The sequence below is a fragment of the Chanos chanos genome, chromosome 3, assembly GCF_902362185.1.
Source record: "Chanos chanos chromosome 3, fChaCha1.1, whole genome shotgun sequence".
Classification (NCBI taxonomy): Eukaryota; Metazoa; Chordata; class Actinopteri; order Gonorynchiformes; family Chanidae; genus Chanos; species Chanos chanos.
The window spans coordinates 38,602,197-38,624,926 of record NC_044497.1 but is presented as its reverse complement, the minus strand read 5'-3'; the positions used below and the strand labels follow the sequence as shown (position 1 = coordinate 38,624,926).

Genomic DNA, 22,730 nt, shown 5'->3' with positions numbered 1-22,730 from the left:
TAAGACCCTCAGATAAAGCTTACAGAGAGCAGACTGTTTAATTACTCTGAATTACCAGTGGGCTATTATTCCCCAATAAGCTCATTATCTTCATCATCAGATGCCTTCTGCTCTGCTGTCTCATACAAAAACATGATTATGGGTCTCAGACAGTCCAAAGACCACAAATTCTGAAGTAGTTTGTGTCAGTCATATATCAGCCAATCCTGTTCTAACTTGCTTTTTGTCACTTGGGCTGGATTTAAATATCAGGTGCAGAACAACTCTAACATCTTACTGAACAGCTCAGAAGTCACAAAGCAAATGAGAAATGTGCATGTGCTTAGATACTTTTAGACTCTTGGAGGACCTCTGGTCGAAGACTTACTCTGAGAGAGCTTCCACCTCAAGCAGACCACATCTCAGTGAGAGATGCTGCACAGTCAGAAATCTTTCAAGTCTTGTCTACTGCAAAATTCTGATAAAACATATAACCTATCCTCAGATACGTCCTTTCAAGTCAAGTTTCGAATAATAACCATGCCTCAGCTAATGAGGTGTACCCCCCCCCCCCGACTTATGAGGGCTGTTTTTGATATCCACACCTTGCAAACAAAAAACAACCAACTAAACTACGACTCTTCCTCAGCCCCTCTTCTCACTTTCCCCTACGATGTCAACTTCTTCTGTGAGTATAATCTTCTGCTGCCTTGAATTCTTTGTCTTTACAGTTTACAAGTTGTTTGTTTGTTTGTTTGTTTTTGCATTGAATGTTGACAGAGTATCACATAGTTGTGTTTGTTAGCCTAGTCTTATGTGTAAGGTGCGTAATAGCAACGACAAAGTTGAACTAGAGCAGGTAAACGGCCATAAAATAGAGCAATTACTGAAGAGAAAATGCCCATTTGGTGGGATTTAGTGTTGCTTTAGTATTAATGGGTGACAATTACTCAGGCTTAGGAACTCCTCAAAATTTACTCCATTCAGATGAACAGTAATTACGTTTTCAAGCCACAAGAATTTTTCCTTATGAGGAGTTTGTCAAGAAGTTGCTACCCTTGTAAAGCAGAGGTGAAGAGTGCATTTATTAATTATACAGTACAAGATACGATTAGATGAAATACCCCACGTTTAAAAACTAATTTTCAATAATACTTTCAAAGGTGCAATCTTTCCGAGTTTAAGATGTGTAAGGGACCTATTGTTAATTCAAGAAACAAAGTCTCAAAATAACACACCTTTATGATTGGCCAACTCCTCAATTCTGTAATAATAATGAAGATTATGAAGAACTCAAACAACCTGCCTCACGTACCAGAAACAGGAAGAATCAGTGGGCAAAACAAACAACTCGACTGAGCTTACCGGAGGTATCCTATGAGCACCGAGTATAGAAGGAAACTCCACTCTATCGTCTTAAAAACCAACCTGGCCTTGACAGCAAAAACTCAGCTCCAAAACACAGGCACTTATCTTAAAATAAAACTCTAGTTTTGTCACCGCTCGTTCAAAGAGGTATAGACATCTAAAAAGGCCATTTAATGTAAAATACATAGATATACATGCCTTAATTCCCCTACTTGTCTTAAACAAGTGTAAAGTTACCAGAAAATCAGACCGAAAGACCTACCTTGTTTCAGAGAAAACTCTGCAGTTTCTCCACCAAGACCATATGAATTATCAAGATGTCCTAAGGCACCATTGTGTGATCGACCCCCTCTAGTTTCACACCATCAAAGGTGGAGGGCTGAGGCAGCAAAACCATAAAGTGAAAACCACAACAACTGTGTCTTCGGTGACTCAACTCAAGGACTAACATCTTCTTAAAGCCATTACACTGAACACCGTACTTTTATGTTTCTTTTAGAACAGGAACTTACTGCAATCAAACATAATTGTTTATATCTAGGCTATATCTGAGCACCATTTACATTGTCATTGTCACCTTAATAAGGGCTAAATTCATTTCAAAACAAATACTTAAACTGTTTTAAACTGGACAACCATTATTATTTTCAACAAGCTTCGCTTAAGAATATTGGTAAAGCAGCATTAAGAGTAATAGCTATCCATCAATCTAAAAGAGGGTACTAAGCTAACATACAATCAAGTCTTCCCCATCCAAAAGTACAAAATAAATGACCACAAAAGGTTGTTACAGCTGAAAAATAATCTTCAACGATTTGGGGTATAAGTATACTTTCATACCATATTAAACAAACCAAAGTACTGACCACACTTTCATACTTGTTTTCTTCACATGATAGTAATTTGCTATGTTACTCTGGATGATGACAACTCCCTGTAATGTCATAATGTGAAGTTGCATTTGTTAACACTAACAGAGGCCATCCAGAGTGGAATTCTAGGCTATTGTGAATATATCAGAAGCAAACACTGACACTATGTAAGGCTCTGAAGTGCCGTTTTATAATTCTCTCTAAGCAGTCACACTACTATGGGTGGTAGAGAAGCATATCCGTGGGAGTTCAGCTCAACAAGGATTTACTGTGTACTACAGAAGGGCTTCGTGGGGGTATGGCTTCTGCTTGAACGGCACATCCTAGCAGAGTGGCTGAGGAATGTATTAACTTCGGTGGCATGGGGGGTCAATGAGCACTAATTCAGACAGACGTAAACATTGCAGTCACCATCCTCAATCTCTTATTGAAAGATTTGACTTTCTCGACACAGCTCAGCGCAATAAAATGGGCTTCAAAATGTCTATAATCACAGTGCAGTCGCCAACACATTTGCTTAGCGTACGTAGTGTTATTCCTCCAAGTAAACAAGATGAGAACTTGATTGCACTTTACAGCGCATGTATGTGCCTTGGTTGTTTAAGAGCTCCCACGTTAAAAATAGAGCGCGATCACAATGTATTTGAACGCATTCCTACTGGGTCAGCGACGATTCGGTAGCTCCACGTTATAAAACTTTTGGTTATAGCTTTATTTCCTAAAGTAAAAAAAATGTGACACATAAATGAGAGAAACAAAGCACATGATACAGCTGCAGGTTACATCGCACGCCCAGGATCGAAATTATACCGTTTATTAATATTTCCAGCTAGAGGTCTCCCTAACTAGCTATTCTAATTATGTTAGCCAGCGACGGCTGACAGACAAAATTTCCACTTCAGCAGAGCCCATAGATAATCTAACTCTAAACTATGATGTGCTTAAAATATTATTGTGTTCATTCAGATTGCATTCAGAGGTATTTGCTGTCGTCAATATGATTTGAAATTCATTCTCACGTGAAACGTAAACAATATTAACGAACTACTAAATAAAGATGCGATGATCCTATGTTAGCTCAAAGCTGCCCAATGACTCCAAAACTCGCCCTAGTAATAGTTTCTTTCAACTGACTGTCACATAAAATGTTTCAATAATTAAAAACTCGGAAGGCAACGAATAAACGAATAATACAACTGACAGAAAAAGATGCATGTGAAATTGCTAACTCTTAGACTTAACGTAAACCTGAAGAGACAACTAGCTAGCTGACTTCAATTATACTGCTAAAATACCCAAAAAGTTCGGGAATGACATACAAGGCTTTTTCATTAGTGAAACTTTTAAAACGTTAACTAAAACACAAAGAGCTTGTGTCGAAAATTCATCTATAGACAACAGTGGATATAGCGGCGATATTTTCGATTATATTCATCGCCTGCTGTAGTCGCAAACACTGGGAGCTGGTTAGCTAACCCTAGGTAATACCTGGGCAATTGCTTGCCTTTGCTATCACAAACTCACGGGTTGCATTAGCAAGCTACTCCAGCTAAATACTGGTGTGCTAGTTTAACGTTAGCTATCCTGCTAATGTCGGGTAGCTTTTTTTCTTCCTAGGAAAAACAGCAAAACTGTTGTTCAGAAGAAGTGATGACTATAAATGTTCCCTTTTTAACGTGCATATTGTTCCCATATTAAAAAAGGATACTTGCAAACAAAATAAGCACTTACTTCAATTGTTTGTTCTTGTATTTCTCCGTGTTTCCTGATTTCCTTGGTATTCCTCTTTTCTTTTGCTATGTTGCCGGAGTTGGGAATCGGGAGGGGTTTCCGCTCAGGACTGCCGAGCTCCCAAGCCAAGGGATCATGACGTTTACGCTGCTGGAGTGTATCAGTGACGGACAATGTGGACAACAGAGTTTAAACAACATCCTTACTTTGATACTATTTAAACCACTCGAATAACTTTATGTTTGTCAAATATGAATAACTAAAACGAAATAATGCCAAATGCAGGTTTCAATTTTTTTTCAACCAGGTTCCCTATTTATGTAAATCTCAGTAGACAGTACGAACAAACTTTATATCATTTTAAAGATTATTTTTAAATTAAATCACACCAAAAAAATGTAATACGAGAGAAATAACTAGACTATATGAATGAATATATGAAAACAACAACAACAACAATAATAATAATAATAATAATAATAATAATAATAATAATAATATTTCTCTAGTAGCATCTGCAAGCACTACCAGATCCCAGTACTTGCATAAGCCTGCAGTTGTAACAGAGGATGGCAGGGTAAAAATCCTGTGGGACATGGAAATCGGGACCAACAAGAAGATCCTCGTTAGGCGGCCAGACACCATTGTGATGGGTAAGGAAACCAGACGAGCAATGATGATCGACGTTACAATTACATCTCAACCAATGAGCAGGAGAAAGTCCGCAAATAGGCTACCAAGGCCTCCGACTAGAGGTGCGAAACGTGTAGAATGTGAAGGACCAGATGACCTCAGCAGTCATCAGGGCCCCGGGCAACCCTCGCCTGGAGCTGAACAAACAACCCTCGCCAAATAACGCTGCTTGGAAGCGGATACATCCTTTTCAAGATACTGGATATCATAGAGTGCTGGTAGAAACTCCAGAAGAGATCCAGAAGAACAGCAGGCCCAAAGAAGATGTGTGATAAAAGAACATATTATTATTATTTTTTTTATAGAAATAATAATTATAATGATAATGTCTTTGAACATATTTCAGAACCCCCTAAGACACCAGAAATATCTTTCTTAAGCACATGAGTATTATTGAATTATTTTACATTTTCAGCAGCAGAAGACATAACTGCCTCTATGCTGCCGATTTTAGCAAAAATGTCATATTATAAAATAAATTGATTACTATGAAAACACGGGGTTACATTTTAAATAGTAATAGTTGTTTTTGGAATGGTAGAAAACGTTCATGATGTGTGGAGCTCATGCCAGGTGTTGGACATTTGACTGACCAGGCACCACGTTATTTTTCCACTGTATTTAAATTGAATACACATGTTGTGTGAACAACGGTTTGGATTTTTTTTCAGTAAGATTTTATTTCAGCAAGCAAATGTCATGCGTTGGATTTGAACTGATATCCAGGCATAGAGCCTCGAACTGGAGCAATATACTAAAATATTTACTAAAATACTTTTCCACTAGGTGGAGCTATTTCTTTTCTCTAACCATCGTAACCCGAATGTAAGTATCACTGGTATTAACCGGACTGGGAGGCGAACTAAACCTTATAATGAATGTGACAAATGTGTGTGGCATATAAAGGCGCGTGGAAAGACCATAACATATTCAAAAATAACCTTTGACAAATCAAATGACTAATACTAAATTGTTCAAAACGGCTTCACAAAAAAATCCTCATGACGTGTGCCTATCACATGATTTTAGACCTCCCTCTAGGACATCACGCACGGTCAGCTGATCGGCAGCAGTTGTCTTAGACATCTTCGACCTTCTCTGCTGCAGTAAATAAGGACGATTGGCAAATTTCTCTCCCGTTCTTCAATTCACTTCACGTCTAACAATGGCAAGCCAGTCACAGGGCATTCAACAACTTTTGCAAGCCGAAAAACGTGCAGCAGAAAAGGTTGCTGAGGCCCGCAAGCGTAAGTTCAGACGGTTTGAGATGTCACTGCTAGCGAATCAGGGAAGGCAGAGCTATCCTAGCTAGCAAACAACCGGTTAACCTGCTGGGTAAATCGTAGAATTATCTGATGTGTTGATTTAGCAATGGCAGAAAGAATGTATAGTTACGCTTACACTCAGTTTAACTATAGCTATTATACTTTGGGATTAGCATCGTTCTTCGTGGATACTTTCTCCGATTGCTATAGCTGGTTAGCCAACAGGCATTAGTTGGTGATTCCTTAGGTTTCTCAGTTCTCCTGCTTACGATAATTTTTCTTTATTCTTATTGATTTTATCTGTTTTAAAACTCTAAATGTTTATGACCACGCAGGGTCTTTCAAGATTTTGCTCGAAATGTATGTTTATGTTAATCGTTGATATATTTTGAAGTGGTTAAAAATCCGGCTGACTAGCCATTGCCTTCGTAAACCTGCTGCTCCATCACAAGGCTAATGCTGTTTATTGCAGTGCGCCGATGTGTGGAATTTTACAGTGTTGTGATCATTGACTCGAAATCTTGACAGAGTAAACTATATAGATATATATGATTTTGTCCCCTCGCCTTTCGAAATGGTGCTGTGTTCTATATATATGTTCAGTTTTCCAAGTTTTTCCTTCCTTCGCCGTTCATTGCTCGTTCCTTGGTCATTTCATGTATTTATTAGATGTCCACTACGTTTTCGTAGTGTAATAAATGATAGGGATGTAAGGAATCTAATGTTGCCGTGGTCGATTAGTCCATTACTTCCCTAATTTAGGGGAGGATGGGCTCTACCATTTCCCTGTACGCAAGTAAGGGTTTTCCCAAAGACTTTTAGCTTACAGTAGTGTTTTTTTTTAGTTTCAGATTACATGCATAACTCTTTGTCTTTCTGAAATTGGGAAAGAGCACTGTTATTTTCACAATGAAACTTAGCAGGCTTATATCTCTTATACCTCTCGTTTGAGAGCCACAAGATTTGCAAAGCATTTATAGTAGCGAGAACATACAGTGTCCTTGACATGTCCTCAGAGAGTTATCTTTGTGCTTGCATTAATAGGGAAGAATCGGCGTCTGAAGCAGGCAAAAGAGGAAGCCCAGGCTGAGATTGAGCAGTACCGCCTTCAAAGGGAGAAGGAGTTCAAGACCAAGGAGGCAGCGGTAAGGCACACTATAGTGAGATTACAAATTCTGACATAATGGTTCAATTTAAGAATTTCTAATAATCATGTGGTATGTATCTGTAATGACTGAAATCCACAGAAATGTTTTTGTGTTAAGAACAGTTTGAGTCAGTTAACCATATATTTGTGGTCCTTAATTAACAAAGCTTCATATAATAATCCATCTGATAAATTGTTAAACCAAAGCTTTAGTTTGAACAGCATCTTGGTCATATAGCATTATGTGATACCAGTTTTTTTTTTTTTAAATGACAGTTGTTGCACTTTCAACACTGTGACTTTGTGCACTTTGAAACACACTGGGGGGAAAAGAAAAACAATATTCGCTTTAAACATATTTGAGTACATTTATAAGAGTCTAAACAGAAGAAATTGTGAAAATCATAAGCACTGGATCAGTTTTGTAATAGTTTTCCTACGGTTGGGAACTAAACCTCCTCCTTACTTTATCTTCCTTTAGGCACTGGGTTCCCATGGTAATTCTGCTGTAGAGGTGGACAAGGAGACCCTGGACAAAATGAGTCGTATTCAGAATAGCTATCAGCAGAATCGGGAGGCTGTGCTTGCCAACCTACTGAAGATGGTGTGTGATATTAAGCCTGAGATTCACGCCAATTACCGCGTGGCTGGATAAAGGACGTCACCCTCTTCTCACTCTGTTTCTGTCACAACCCCTTTAAACAAGAAGCACTGAGATAAAGACTGTCATTGGTTGGCCATGGAGGATGATTCCCATCACCTCATCCCTTATGTATATGTGTTAAGCTCTTTCCAACCCATTCATTTTTTTTGTATCACTACTTCTTTGGTTGTCACTCTTCCATATACTCAACAGAGCTCTGATGATCCTTAACCCTGCAAAGGCTCACTACTGTAGTGAAAAGGAACAATATTGTGACTCTTAGCTTGTTTAGATTAATTTTATATATTGCATATGACAACACCTCTCTCTCTATCTCTCTTTGGTTGCTTTAAGCTTAGTTTGCTTTTTCTTTTGATTATTATCCATGTCTGCTATTGGTAGTCATTGTTGTGGCCTCTCTCAATTTAAGTCTTTGTCTCTCTGTTGTGTTGCTCTCCTTAATTCTTGTAGGATTGTCAGGAACATTAGAGTGAGCCCCTCTCCCTCTTCTGTGAAATGTGTGTGTGTGTGTGAGAGTATTGCTGTTCAGTGTGTCATTAATTTATAAGTAAAACCAAACTGTAAATGCTGTTTTATCTGAACAACCTGTGGATAGGATCAGTATTATCCTTTCCTCACGATGATTAATAGGTCTTAAACAAAAATCAATATTGGGGTTGCTCTCATCTCTATTTCATTGTGTTGTTACAATACTACTTACCTTTCTCCCCTTTTGCTCTTTGATCTGTATAGCTGACATTCCTCTGTTTACACCAGCTAAAGGTGCAGTGAATTGAAATAAATGGTTCTGTGTACATGTAGAATATATGCATTTGGAGTGGCATTTTTGTGTCATAATGAATGTTTTACAACAGAGAAGCCCCATTTCTCTTTCTCTTTTGTTTCTCATTTTTGACATAGCTGACACATGAGGAATGAAACGAAATTGTATAAGATTGGACTGTTTCACATATTTAACTTCAAACCACATCAAAATTCGTTATATCCAAACCAAGACGCTAAATATTTTTAATGGTTCACGTCTACATGTTTAAATGAAATGAAACATACACCCTGTAGAGGGCGCCATTTCATATATTTAACGAATTTAAGGATTTAAATTTGAGTCGTATAGGTCCTGTTTTAATGGCTTGAGTTCGCAGAGGTTGACATCACGTACACACTTGTACTGTCAGGTTATTTTAATTATTTAGGCTTTATGCAAGTTTATCTGTTCGCCCGTTTATTTCGGTATAAGTTTATGCAGTGCTCGTCATAGCAGAACGTGACATACGATTTGTTCGAGAAACACCATCAGACAGATGAAAATTTCCTGCAGTGTTGGCGTTGCTTCTTCCTCTTTTTTTTCCCTTTTTTTTTTGCATCAACGCGGGTTGCCATGTGGCAAGAGAGAGACGGACGCGTAGAGAACACACAGGGAAAGCGTTTCACGACAGTGGACATGATCTCCAAATCACAAACCCATGTATTTGAAGTAGCCGATAGTATGAAGATCCGAGGCTCTGTGCAGGACCGCATCTCACTCTACGTCACCAGTTCGTTACTGTTCAAGGCAACTTGACTGTGTCAGACAGCGGGTACCTGGAAGTCCATCGTTTATAATCAATGAAATAGCGTGAGGTTGAAACACATTAATAGTTTGTGAAAGACACCATTTATATAAAGTGGGGTAAGTGAAAAATAGATTGCCTGACCGAAGCAATACCAATCGCCGAACTTGATAAATGAGTCAATCGTTCCGTTGTTTGACCTCTGAATGCTGGGTTGCTATTTGCTAGCCTGTCTGTTAGCAGAAATGGCTAATTGCTAGAAGCTAGGTTATATCAGCTTACTTTGACGTGTGGGTTATGTTGACCTGAGTTACCAATGCAGTTGATCCAGCTTATTCACACTGACAACGATAGGTTTATCGTAGTTGTTTTTGACAGCGATATAGTGTTGTGGTTCACTAATCAGTCAGAAGAGCATAATTAGACCCATGGGTAAACCTAACCTATAGGACTAGCTCTATGCAGTGTACCAGGTTTGTGAATGAACCAGGGCATTAAGATGGGTGAGAGACTAGTACCAACATGCCGTGTAGTGAGTATTGTTTAATGGTATTAAATTATAAACCAAACAAATTTAGTTTAGCCTTGAGTTAATGTTGTTAAAATAATTGACATATTAAAAGTAAAACTCATATTAAGTTCAGTATGTAGGGTTAATTTGTTATTCACGCTGTAATCAGCATTGACTTCAGATTTATTTATTATGCATTTCATCTGTCATGTTGCGCTCCTTGGGTTTGATTTCTTGTAGACTAATTAGGCTTTTCAGTTCAGTTTGTCGTGCACTTAGGTCTCATTTCCTTGCCAGCCAAGTTTTGGTCAGTATTTGAGTATTTGTGGAAAGGGTGGTGGGTCTGAAATCTTTGGTCAGTATTTGAGTATTTGCGGAAAGGGTTGTGGGTCTGAAATCTTTGGTCAGTATTTGAGTATTTGTGGAAAGGATGGTGGGTCTGAAATCTTTGGTCAGTATTTGAGTATTTGTGGAAAGGGTGGTGGGTCTGAAATCTTTGTCCTTGAGGCTCACATTTATGCGACACGAAAGTATCAAAATGAATACAGCAATATTCTAACACTTACAGTGTGAATTAATTACAGGTCATATTGCTTTAATTAGAGTTACATTAAGATATATTTGGATATTTAAAAAAAAACTAAGATATTTTGCAGTGCAGAACTTAACATGGCTCAATTTGATAATCAAGGATCAATTAAATACCTTTAAAAAATTAGATTTCATACATATATATATATATATTTAAATTTAATAGCAGGTAACCTCATGCGCTGCAGTCACAGCCCTGCTTTCTGTAAGTTTGATTCTTACATTTTGTCTCTGTTAACCAACTAAGTTGCTATGTTGTATATGTAGTAGGTGATTTGTTATTTTTTAACAGGGGGATGGCCCAATGGTCACTGACATTATGCTGTAAAGTATATATGGGGATGGCAGGTTAACAAGGGGGGTGCATTTTGGTCATTTTGCTCGTAAGGGGGATGGCATCCCCCCCTCATCCCGCTACAAATCACCCACTGTGTATGTGTATATTTCGGTTTTGTTAAGCAGTCTATCCAGGTAGTTCAGTCAAGTCATAAACTAAATATAGAAAGATAGATTTTGATAAGTTTTGGGCATCTCAAATGTCTTTTAGGTATATACATTTGAAAATTCTGTAGTGATCTCACTTAACTATGTTTTCTGAAGCCAGGCTCTGAAATTAAATTTCCTGAATCATGCAATTTTAATGAGTTTGAGACAGAATTCATCATATTATTTGCTAAGTAATCAGTTCAGCTCTAATTCAGTTACGGTCATTTATTTATTTTGACTTTCACCCCTCATACATATTGTCACTGTTGAACTGACCGATACATGTCTTAAGAAAGGATGGTTCATAAGTGCTATCAGCCGTCATGGACTTTTTAATGTGTGTCCAGATTTGTTTCATCATAGTTTCACCTTTCTGTTATCTCAGGATTTTTGCCATCACCCGATAAGTTTTGAAATTCTTTCCCCGTCCCCTTTCTGGGCCTTCACTGATTATGTTGCCAAAATCTGCATTATTAACGGAAAAATGAACATAAGACACTGAAAACTGAGAAGACATTGTGGGCCCATATATGCAAGAGTAAGAAATCTGAAGACATCTTAACCTCATAACCCAACGTTAGAACTGAAAAGTGTGTGTGGGATCATTTCATTTAAGGGCTGTTAATAATGACGGAAGTTTTGAGTTATTGCATATGTTTTCTCATAAAACAGCTCTTTCTTTTACACTTCATTATCTTTGTCTTTCATTTGATTAGACCAAATAAAAAACGAACACTTGACAGTTCATTTACTCCATGTCAGCATAGTAAACTGTCAGAAAAACAAAGAAACTGCTCTGGTTGGAAATTGTGCATCCCAAAGTTGTTCATTTAACCACTTTTTTTGCTCAGTGACTATAAAGTGAATGAGTCTGTAATAAATAATTGAACAGGTACCCGTCTGTTTACCATTTGGGTTGTATGGCTGTATGAGCCTCCTGCGAGTGTTAATCATATCGTCTTATGATTTATGATGTTTATGACATGCTCATGTTGGCCTTAGTCATAGTCTTTATCAGAGTCTGTCAAAGTGCAGCTTTAAAGGTTGAGATTGAAAAGACTGTATCAAAAATGAATATGGCATAATCAGTGAACAGCACCCTTGTCATATTCACACTCAGTGCATCTTAAAACTCTCCTAAAACATCGATGAAGATTTATATACTGCATACGGAATATACAGTAACCAGTTTAAACTGGTTGAGTCTTAATGATATCACTGAAATCTGACTTGTATGTATCCCTGCTCTGCCTTTAACTGGCGTCAGGAGCCATGCTGGGTGATTGAACAACAAACCTGTTTAATGTTGATGTGGACTTGTTGTGATTAGGAAGATGAAAGGAGAGGACTGAATGAACCTGTTTATTTTTAGACCAATTGTCTTGCAGTTGAAAGGCATTCACCAAAATCCTCATGTTGGCCTATACTGTTTTCTTACAGTCTCTAAGCAGCTTTGCCCTGTGTGAAGAAGTTAGCCAAGTCTGTGATGTTAGGGAAGTTTGTTGCGTGAGCTTGAGGAAAAGTGAAAAGAAGATTTCAGTAGATGGTAGGGCAATATTTATATGTATCTTTCTTTTATGTGTTTGTGTGGTTTTTTTATGTGTTTGTTGAGTGTACATTCCATATCTGTTACTTGGTTTGTAACTGGGGTTTTAAAAGTATGTATTGTTCTTTTAATATCCCTTAAGAATGCGCACAGGCTGGTCACTATAACAATGACCACTTTCCTCTTTTGCTCTTGGTCCAAGAACACACCAAGACAAGGCTGTGTTCAAAAGTCTTGCATTTGTTTCACACAGTTCCTCTAGCAGTTCACCTGATTACTGTTTCAGGGGAAAGCAGAACTTGTACGACACACTAAGGGGCCTAGTTTCCCAGAACAGTTCAAACAAACATAGGTAATGTCCCAAATGAAATAAAAACATTGTTTGCACATGTACCTTTTTGCAACTTTTCCTGTAAACATTTCTGGCAAACAAGTGACCTGTCTGACACATTGCTGTGGCAAGAATGCTAGACTAGCTGTAATTAATGTGTTTTGTGTTACTGGTATACCTGTTTTGGTTTTTTTTTGAGAAAGGATGCAACAGTAGATGACAGGTGGATGATAGATAGAGAGACAGGTGGTGATTGAGAAATGCATATTCTGAAGATGAAACTGAAAAAAGCTGCCAAGACCATCAAATGATGGAATTTTTTTATTACCAGTCCCCCAATTAGAACTCCACTTGTATGTGTACCCCTCTCTTGGAGAATTTGAGAACTTGTTGCAAAATCAACAAACGGTTCAAAACGGTTGTGGGACGTTTTGGTTTTACCCACGCCGCTGATACTCTGGTCAGAGGTGCACCAAGTAGGAAAGAGAAGTGAAACTACCTGCTGGTCACCAATCACATTTTGTCTCCCAGTTACATATGGGCATATTACTTTAAGCATATGCTGTATAGGATGAATAGAAATAGGGAAAAAAAGTGACAGAAATTACATGGTGATCTGTGCCACAGTGCCTTGTCGCTTTGGCTCTTTACCCATCCCTGAGTAATGCTCAGTGCTCTGTCTTGCAAAAGAAACTAAAAGATACAACTGACAATAATGCCTTGTGCAGTTTATAATAGTATATTGGGTATTGTATGTGACTGGTATACAAGGCGGAAGGCTGTTCGTCTGAGATGCAGTTAGCTCACACTCAACCGTCAGAGCCAAATGGCAGGTCCAAAAACTAAGCAAACATGGACAACTTTGACTTCAGCATTGTGAAATACTGGAATTGCCAGTTGATGATGGAATTGTTTATTTGACTCTACCAGCTTTAACTAGTCTTTGTACTGATTTTCTTTGACTGTAGATAATCTACTGTAAATCACTGAGTGTAATTTCCATTGTGCATTGTAAAAAATGTTTATTACAAATGGCAACTTGATGTGTAGGTGGTGTAGACAGAGGCTTATGGTGTTTAGTGTGGTGCAACAAGTTCAACTTTTAAAATTGTTGGACCTTCCCCATAAGCTGTAATCTATAACTTCCATGGTGGAAAGGACTTTGACTTTTTTTTATAATGCTGAATGACCTGGACCTTAAAGAGAAAGATGTCTGTCATGCACCTTGAGTATCGACATCTGAGACCCAGAATATTGAAAGCATTAATGATTAACAGTTGCCTGAAATAACACAAACACCCTCGTTGACCATTTTCATTTTTTTTTTTAATTCCTGGTTGCTGCTGGTACAGAAAGGGTCCAAGGGTCTTTCTCTGAACATGGGCTGTTACAGTGTTTGAAATCATAAATAATGACTTGAAGAGATTGTTGAATCAGAGTAATAACTGTAGGTTGTGTCAATGCAAATGGAAGGATTTTAAGGAACAGACTGTAACTTAAAGCAAATGATCATGACACTTATGATACAATCAGTAACTCAAAGCCAGCATAGATGTGGCCATACACAGTAACATCTCCTGTCCAGTAGCTCTAATCTTTAGTGGAAGGACTTGATAAGAATTAGACATTTTTTAGCCTTTGGACTAGAGTGAAGAATAACAGACAGGAGCATACAGTATAGAGACAGTCAGGTGGAATGGCACTTTTCTCTCTTATTATTTCCATTTTTATCAAAAATGGTATGGAAAAAAAACCAACAATTTTTCCACACATCAGACAATGGTATTTTGCTTTGAGAAAGAAGAACAAGGGCACGAGACTAGTTCTAAAAGAGGAAGAATGTGACGGGTCTGACAGGGAGTGTGCAAAGCTTTGTGACTGGCTTATGAAAGTCAGAGGCAGGACAAAAAGTCACATGAGGGGAGCAGTCATGGGAGGCTAACTTAACACTTTCACTCACATACACACACACACACACACACACACACACATCAGGAGCCAAGGTGCACCGCTCTATCTAGATCAACCCTTTGTGCTTTCGACGAACTTGCGTCCTGTTCTCCTGTGGAGATACTAAGAAGCATTGGGTCTGTACGCACACGGTTTCCTTAACTCTGTTGGCCAAGACCATTTTCTGCCAGAGAACAGCTGTGAATGATAATAGCTTTTTGGGTGAGTCATGACTTTAGATACAATTAGGAAATTTCATTTTTAATAAATTCTGAAATTTGCATGTCACAACCATTTTTCATTACCAGTAGATCAGTAAAAGGTTCTAATTATCAGCATGTGAAATTCAGTATATGTATATTGTGGAATGAGTTTGTAAGTTAGCTAATGTAAGTAGATGTGTTAAGTCAGTACTGTTATTGTCCATTGTTTGCACATTGGCCCCTGTTGTGTGTGACCAGAGCTAAATTCACTGAGGGGCTTCTTAACTTACAGATCAAAGTCTTTAAAACCATGACACAGGCAAGGACTCGTCTTTTCTCCATACGTTGTCCTAGCTTGTGATGGTCCTAAGTCACTTTTTTTTAACTGGAAAAAAAACCCAACAAATGGCTGAATTTTGTACCATGTTTTCATGATAACCTCGTGTGCATAGAAGAGCCCTAGAAAAGGTACATTTGTAGCGTCTGTGCGTTCAGGAGTTTCTGTCAGTGAAGTTATTGCGTCAGTGCTTCAGGTAATTATCCCTGTTTGAATCCCACATGCTGGGCAGCTGGATGAAGATGTGACTGAGATAACACATACACATGCTTAACGTATTAGCCCCTGCTGTTGCCTGATTATGGCTTATTATCAGTTTCCTCTGTCTACTGTGTCACTGTCGCTCTGTCAGGACCATTCCTGCAGGCTGTCCAGGACCTTTAAAACAGCATGTTTGTCCCTCAGTTCTCAGACATAATCTGTTTATCTAGTCATATATTAAATTATAAAGGCAGTGGTTCCTGACTGTTTTGCCTGGGGTTATCAGTGCATTTGATTAGTATGGGTGTTTGTATAGAAATCGAGTTGTTGCCGTTTTTCCCCCCCTTATTCTAATGACTGGCCTTTAAGGAGGATAACATCTCTTCAACAGTATTAGCTGCTGCAGACATTGGCTCTTTTTTGTCATGAAGCATTAAAGATCATCATAAATTGTAGAATACTCTTCAGAAGACACTTCATGTTTAGTGAATGCATACAAATCATAGCAACAGATCCTTACAGGGCATAAAAATAGTGTGGATTGTCACATTGTGTTTGTGAGAGGGTACTGCTTCTCAGGTGTTTGTATGAATCGCGTTTAGTAAAGTAGAGAGGTGGTATTTATCCCCACAGTGAACCTAAATGTGTGGTTAAAAACAGCCGAAGCAGGTCAGGGCCTGAGGGTTATCCTTAGAGTGCCCTCTCACTGAGCTGCCAAAACCTGGTCAAAGGCATTACCTCCTATATCCACACCAAATCAGATCCAGAGCGTAGTGTTTAATCTGTGATTACAGTAAGGATCACTCTTGATCACTCATACCACCAAATCTATAATCCCACCTGAGGTAACACCCTGATTCTGTGACAGTTCATCTTAGGAACGTGTACAGCCTGCACACACACACACACACACACACACACACACACACTGACAACATTAATAACAGATCATATGAAAAGGGAGTCTCTGCTTTATTCAGATGAGCTCTGAAAGTGTGTACTTTATCTTGGTCGTGCCCTGGCATCCGAAGGAAAATGGCTGCAGAGGAAGATGAACTCGTGTCAGTATCACCTTTATGTCAGTGTTCCTGAGCCTTTAGACTTTATATAGGTTAAATGATTGTGCTGTAGGTGCAATCAGCAGTATTTTAGCAGGTCCTGTGAAGTTTTGTAAATGTTTAACATTCTTCCGTGGATTGGCCATAGACACAGCGTGGTGCTACGTGTGGCTTAAGCTTAATGGTCTTATGAGTCACGTGTCAGGAAGTCACCTCACTGTATGATATGTAACACACCATATAACTTAATGGTTATAACGTGGGTGTCAAAACCCAGTCCTGGAGGGCCACGGTCCTGCTGTTTTTCTTGTTGACCAGCTAAATGCAATCTCTGATTGACTGAAGAGCGTGCACACCTGTTTTCAAGGTGAAAATCAACAGGTAAATAAGGGGTAAAAAACAAAAATCGACAGGACCCTGGCTCTCCGGGACCAGATTTTGACACCTGTGGGTTATAAAAAAGATCAGGTAGAAGATCATAACCTGTTTCTCATTCTGCTTTTCTCTGCATCTCTGTCTACCTGTAGACTCTCCAATAAGATGAATATGTCACACGACCACCATGTCCACCACGTCCACACCACCATGTCTCCAGATGTAACAGGTTCCCATGGCAATCATAGCGGTGACCACGGGGGCCATCATATGATGATGGTCAGCAGTCCTATTGGCTACTTATTAATATTAAACTAGCTTGTATTAAGAAACATGCCTTGCCTCTGAAGTTTTATAGGTTATTATACGAGTCCCATTTTCAATATTCTAAAACATTTAATGTAACACTTGAACTGGTATCTTAAAAGCTGAACTAGACTTTATTTTGAAGTATTATTGTCCTGGATATCTATAACTATATCAATATCAATTTCTCTACCAGTGTGACCTCACAGTAACTATTACAACAAACAATTCTGGCAATCCATTGATTTTCATATATTTGTGCAGCAAATGACCTTCTACATGGGGTACAAAAATGTGGAGCTACTCTTTGCTGGGCTTGTCATCAACACACCAGGAGGTAAGATTCATGTCAGTACAAGTTGTGTTGAAATGCTTTACAGGATAAACCCAAACTATTATATCACACAAACCCAACCAACCAACCAACCACTATCCTCTCTACTCTTTCTGAGTCCATTCTCCTCAGAGTCTTAAAAGGTGTCCATGCAGAATACTTCAGAAACTCGAAGGCAGACAATCAATACATGCACAGTGTAAACTAAAGGAAACACAGGCAGTTTGAGCAGCTCTCTTTACTCAAGCATCCAAAGTAATGCCTGAGATTCAAAGAGATGTCATCATGACTACAGAAACATAACTTTGAGGTTTGACCATCACAAATCAGGCATAGGAATATTGGATCAGTTTTGACTGTCACTGCAGATGTGAGGAGATAAATGGAAGGTTAGGGCAGTGGTTCTCAGTATGGTAGTCCAGGCCCCCATGCCCTGCACGTTTTTATTTTTGTTTGTTTGTTTTTTAGTTTTTTGTTCCCGCTCTGCACTAGCACACTTGATTCTATTGAATGACTAATCATTGAGCCTTTGAATAGCTGAATCGGTTGTGATAATGAAGTGCTTAAATAGTGATAAGAAAGGCAGGGGGCCATAAGGAACAGGTTGGGAGGCGGAGAAAACGCACGTGTGGAAGACAGCTGCAGGTTACTTCCCTTCTAAGAAATGAAGCTGAGACACAGGCCGTTCATGTGGATGAAATAATGCTGACTTGCAGCCTAAAGGGCAGTTGAGACAGTCACGTACTGTATGTATGAAATCCATCCGGAGACAGTGGTCCATTGTGTTTACTCATACCTCTCACCTCTCCCATGGTTTATGGACGACCAGAGATGGCAGGAGCTTGCATCGGCGTGTTCCTGTTGGCCGTGTTCTATGAGGGCTTAAAAATTGGCCGAGAGTTCTTGCTCAGACGGAATCAGGTGAATGTTCGTTATAACTCTATGCCTGTCCCTGGAGCTGATGGCACAGTCCTCATGGAGACCCATAAGACTGTGGGGTGAGTACAGCCTGTTACCTCTGTCTGATATAAGCCACTGCTGCAGTACCGTTTCAGTCAGTCTGAGTGTAAGTTAGCTGGGTTTTCTGTTGTTACTTTCAGTAGAGAGATGTTACTCGTTTTCTGTACACAAGACATGATGAGTTGCATAGTCTTTATTATCTTTTACTTTAATAGTCATTGATTTAAAAAAAAAAGGACTGGATAGAGTACAGCTAAAGGCAAAGTTCCAGTGTTCTCTTAGAAGTCCTTTCACTATCTTTATTTGAACTTCTCATTATTGCCCTCTTACTTATTTAAAAATGAAGTTGAACTTTTGTTCTTGTCTTGTCCCTTTCTCTTTCTCTCTCTCTCTCTCTCTCAGTCAGAGAATGCTGAGTCTTGCCCACCTGCTCCAGACAGTGCTACATATCATCCAGGTGGTGGTCAGCTACTTTCTCATGCTGGTGTTCATGACCTACAACGGCTATCTGTGCATTGCCGTGGCAGCTGGGGCAGGGATGGGCTATTTCCTATTCAGCTGGAAAAAGGCCGTGGTCGTAGACATTACAGAACACTGTCATTAGCCAGTCAGTGGCCACAGCCCCAACTAAACACACACTATCTGCCCAATCCCAGCCTACATTATAGAAACTCTTACCAAAACAATCATTGAATTTAGTCTGCCATATTATGATAATCCTCCTTGTCAAACTAAGGGTTTGTGAATGGTTGAATCCCAACTTCAGTTGGTGTCAGTGTCATTTAAAGATGTATATTTTTCCAGACCTGCTGTTGTCTGAATTAATATGTTTATAATTATTATTATTATGAAAAACAGCTAGTACGTCAAGCCCATCTTGCTGACGTCATGTCCTCCATCATATTATTGTTTTCCGCCACTGCGTTCCCTTTTCCATCTCAGTCATCATGTATCGTTCCACTACAAGTCTGCTCCATCATCCCAATCAACTCTCTCCTGCTGTAATCACAAACTGTGTAAGCTGCCTTACTGACTACCTCTGGGTTCATGGTGCATATTCACAGTTACTTACTGGGTGAAATGTCTTGACAACAATGAACTCTGTTTATTGTTTCATGAGGTAATCCTAATCTTATCTGCTATCCACAATCAGCAGGCCCTTGTTCATAAAGGGATTAAAAGTATCATATGGGAGTGAGTCAGGTCCTTTGGGACTGTGTGACTGAGCCTTACCAAACCTTCTGCCTTAAAATGAGGGAACAACAGCCTTTGGCTTACAGACGTGTGCCATCACTACTTCAAAAAATACTGGGCTGTACAGGCTTGTTTTGGCTTCACAGTGGTACAAGATAATAATTGTTGGAAGCCTGATATATGGCAAGAAGCAAGTGCCCCTTCAAATTTCATCAAGCAAGAGAAAGTATAGGAAAGCAGTTGGTGATCTTGCTTGATCCAAAAGCAGTCATGGAATTTTAAATCAGGCTTTCGAGTCCCCAGAGTGAGCACCTTTTGGTTTGCACAGACACAAACCTGCTCGGCATTTGGCCACTGTGAAACTGACTTTGTTTAGATTTTCTCCTTCTTTAAATGTTCAAGTATATGGAGAATTATAAAAATAGAAATGGTCCGAGTTACGTGGATCACGCACGAGACTTCTTTTTATAATTTAGTATTTACTTGCACCCTAGTATTTTTAACTACGTAAATTACTGGCTGACATATTTCTGGAAATCTGATGATGATGATGATGATGATTGCTCATTTTTATTATTTAAACATCTTAAATGTAAAATAAACAAAAAAAAAAGTGTAGGAAAGATCGGCTGTTCTTATGGTCTTCCTGGAAGTGCCTAAAAGATCTCAGCCATGAACAAGATTCTGAATGACTTGATTTGAGTAGAGCTCTTGAGTCTGAGAAATTTGTGCCAGTCTGTTTAACTGGAGTTAATCTGATGGATGTCTGTCACACAACAGATGTTTCTTTTCTTTCTTTTTTTAAATTTATGTTTAGCCTCTTCTTAGTCCATGTGTAAATGCTTATTTTGTAATCTCTGAAGTAAATGTGCACAAGTGTCTGTGTTTATCAGTGACAATGTGTGGTACTGGTTTAGAGGTCAGATTCCCAGTGTTGATCTGTCAGTTTTCCACATAAACCAAGAAAACGTAACCACAATGTTTTTTCTAAGTTTATACTTGGGATCAAAGATGTCACATTTTCTCTAATGCAGTAGCAGAAAGTACTAAAGCGGATGGGCCAAAATGCAGTGGGAATCTGACAGATTCTCCAGGGATGTACATTTCCTGGACTGTTTACAGTTCACTGTCCTGTTTGTTATAGTATGACATGTATACAGTGCTATATTAATTGTCTAAAGTAATTAATAAATGGTATTTGATTGAGTTCAGCTTTAGTGTAAAAACCAGCTGTGCATTCAATCTCATCTACATATATTCCCATTCTAAGATAGACACTTAGTGATTTAATTTGCATTTAAATGGAAAACATTACAAAGTAAAACATCCAACATTATTTCACAATATGTTTATATGAAAGTGTGGGACAACTCTGAATGCCAGACAACTCATAATGGGAGACAATGTGTTAAGACTCCTTTCAAGTTAAACTGGTTAAGAAAGTTTTATTTTTAAAATATAAAAATATCATACTCAGTTTCCATGTCTTCTCCTGAGAACATTTTTTTTCAGTTGTCCACTAATATTTAGCTTCAGATTTGGTTGTCTCTGAATGCATTACCTAGTTCTTCGTATAACTAAACACAGGCACTGCTGACTGTGTCTTGAGACCTCACAGTCATACCTGAGGATCATAAAGTCCATTTTATTGAGTTGTCATCAAGTTCAAAACTGTAGGTTTCCAAAAAGCGAGGGTAGCGTATTGGGTTTTGGGTGAGGCTTGTAACCAATTCGCTCATGGATCATCTGTTCCCGTGTCTTCGTATCACTACTGCCACCTGATGCCCCACTCATCTCACTCGGGGTCGCCATACCAACAACATCCACTTCATCTCGTTGTTTCTTTCGACTCTGAAAGTGGAGGGTTAAGTGAACGTTATAAAATGAGACACATCAGTCTGTGTCAGACATGTTCACTAGAGCCTTCACTTTAGATACATTTAACTACTGTACACAAAACAGATCCTCTCACAACAACAACAAAAAACCCTCACAGAAAAACAGTGTTTGCAGCTGGATAGAAAACGCTAAGCCAGTGTTTTTGTTTTCTACCATTCTATACGTAGGTTACCTCAAGATCTTTCTTCACACTCTCAAACTCCTCTGTATCATCCAACTTCAGTTCCAGACGTGTTGGTTTTCGACGCAGCATCTTTAGGTTCGCTTTTGGTGCAGGTGGCGAGGTAACAAAACTGACAGATTAAGTAAGAGAAGTTGTTAGCACGACAAGCTTTTGTCTTTTTGCTTTACATCTTAAACCAGAAAAGCTAATCCAAATGTAATGCATAGAGGCAAATACTTAATGTTGTCACTTCACAAGTGTTCGCACATTTGCAAACAATTCCAGTTGCAGCCCAAGTGCAGCTCAGGCAAATGTGCTTTTTAGCCTAGCAAAAATCACAATTCAACTCAGTTGTCTTACATATCTCAACATACTTTCAAAATTGTCGCCCACCTAACACCAGTAAAGTATTTGTCGGAACCACTTACTTTACCTACAATCCACTGGACCGCCAATTCAAAATTTACTGCGCGATAAGAAACTGGTTAGCAATTTAACGTGCTTGGTAACAAGCTGGTTTTCGTGGCTAGCTAGCTAACTCCGAGTCATGTTTCTAATGACTTTCTGGTTAAGGTTCTAATCGGTATTTTACTGTATTCAGTTGCTTGAACTAACAAATGGTAAGGAACGTTATTAATAAAGTGCATGTTAACAACACAGTTCAAGGAAAAAACACTCGAACGGACTAAATTTAAATTCATCGTGTGAATGCAACACTTACTCTGTGCTGTCAGTAGCAGAACGCCGTGAGAATGATGCTCTTAGAATTATGGGAAATGTCTCTTTTAAAACAGATTTAACTTCTGCCTCCAGCCTTAAAAACTACTTTCCCCCTAAAAGCTGACGACATTTTACAGTTAGGGCGGTTGGAAATGGCATATGTCGCCTTAGAAGCGAGACAATTTTCTGAAGCAACTGTGTGCCAAGTCACTCATCCTTTCCGATAGGTGTCACTGTAAATATTTTGGAGACCTTACAGGTAATGAAATGACGATTTCCTGTGCGCCACTGCACAC

The 22,730-nt window shown here is 38.9% G+C and overlaps 3 protein-coding genes across 5 annotated transcripts; 2 read left to right on the top strand and 1 right to left on the bottom strand.

The window, feature by feature from the left end:
- The first annotated feature begins 5,713 nt into the window (after positions 1-5,713).
- atp6v1g1 (ATPase H+ transporting V1 subunit G1) lies at positions 5,714-8,527 on the top strand. Of its 2 annotated transcripts, none has more exons than XM_030768701.1 (3): positions 5,714-5,890; positions 6,953-6,975; positions 7,579-8,527. In XM_030768701.1, exons 1-3 carry the CDS (start codon positions 5,809-5,811, stop codon positions 7,708-7,710), a joined length of 237 nt encoding a protein of 78 aa, XP_030624561.1. In that variant the 5' UTR covers positions 5,714-5,808; the 3' UTR covers positions 7,711-8,527. The 2 variants fall into 2 exon arrangements, with proteins under 2 accessions (XP_030624561.1, XP_030624560.1); XM_030768700.1 differs by having other exon boundaries at positions 6,953-7,053; positions 7,537-8,527.
- A 754-nt stretch (positions 8,528-9,281) lies between these two features.
- On the top strand, positions 9,282-20,863 carry slc31a1 (solute carrier family 31 member 1). Of its 2 annotated transcripts, none has more exons than XM_030768483.1 (5): positions 9,282-9,388; positions 17,011-17,137; positions 17,429-17,501; positions 18,328-18,496; positions 18,861-20,863. In XM_030768483.1, exons 2-5 carry the CDS (start codon positions 17,024-17,026, stop codon positions 19,060-19,062), a joined length of 558 nt encoding a protein of 185 aa, XP_030624343.1. In that variant the 5' UTR covers positions 9,282-9,388; positions 17,011-17,023; the 3' UTR covers positions 19,063-20,863. The 2 variants fall into 2 exon arrangements, with proteins under 2 accessions (XP_030624343.1, XP_030624344.1); XM_030768484.1 differs by lacking the exon at positions 9,282-9,388 and adding an exon at positions 14,718-14,906.
- A 159-nt stretch (positions 20,864-21,022) lies between these two features.
- On the bottom strand, positions 21,023-22,630 carry cdc26 (cell division cycle 26 homolog). Its single transcript, XM_030768482.1, has 3 exons — positions 22,436-22,630; positions 21,724-21,844; positions 21,023-21,503 (listed from the first exon to the last, which is right to left on the bottom strand). The coding sequence occupies exons 2-3, from the start codon at positions 21,802-21,804 to the stop codon at positions 21,318-21,320; spliced, it is 267 nt and encodes an 88-aa protein (XP_030624342.1). The 5' UTR covers positions 21,805-21,844; positions 22,436-22,630; the 3' UTR covers positions 21,023-21,317.
- Positions 22,631-22,730: the final 100 nt, after the last annotated feature.

What these genes read in the sequence shown, in the direction of transcription:
- cdc26 (XM_030768482.1), bottom strand. Translation starts at nt 21,804, where the DNA reads ATGCTGCGTCGAAAACCAACACGTCTGGAACTGAAGTTGGATGATACA. An exon ending in GTGTGAAGAAAGATCTTGAG is followed by an intron (nt 21,504 to 21,723) that starts GTAACCTACGTA and finishes CTCCACTTTCAG; the next exon opens with AGTCGAAAGAAACAACGAGA.
- slc31a1 (XM_030768483.1), top strand. Translation starts at nt 17,024, where the DNA reads ATGAATATGTCACACGACCACCATGTCCACCACGTCCACACCACCATG. An exon ending in TGTCATCAACACACCAGGAG is followed by an intron (nt 17,502 to 18,327) that starts GTAAGATTCATG and finishes ATGGACGACCAG; the next exon opens with AGATGGCAGGAGCTTGCATC. An exon ending in GAGACCCATAAGACTGTGGG is followed by an intron (nt 18,497 to 18,860) that starts GTGAGTACAGCC and finishes TCTCTCTCTCAG; the next exon opens with TCAGAGAATGCTGAGTCTTG.
- atp6v1g1 (XM_030768700.1), top strand. Translation starts at nt 5,809, where the DNA reads ATGGCAAGCCAGTCACAGGGCATTCAACAACTTTTGCAAGCCGAAAAA. An exon ending in GGTTGCTGAGGCCCGCAAGC is followed by an intron (nt 5,891 to 6,952) that starts GTAAGTTCAGAC and finishes TTGCATTAATAG; the next exon opens with GGAAGAATCGGCGTCTGAAG. An exon ending in TCAAGACCAAGGAGGCAGCG is followed by an intron (nt 7,054 to 7,536) that starts GTAAGGCACACT and finishes ATCTTCCTTTAG; the next exon opens with GCACTGGGTTCCCATGGTAA.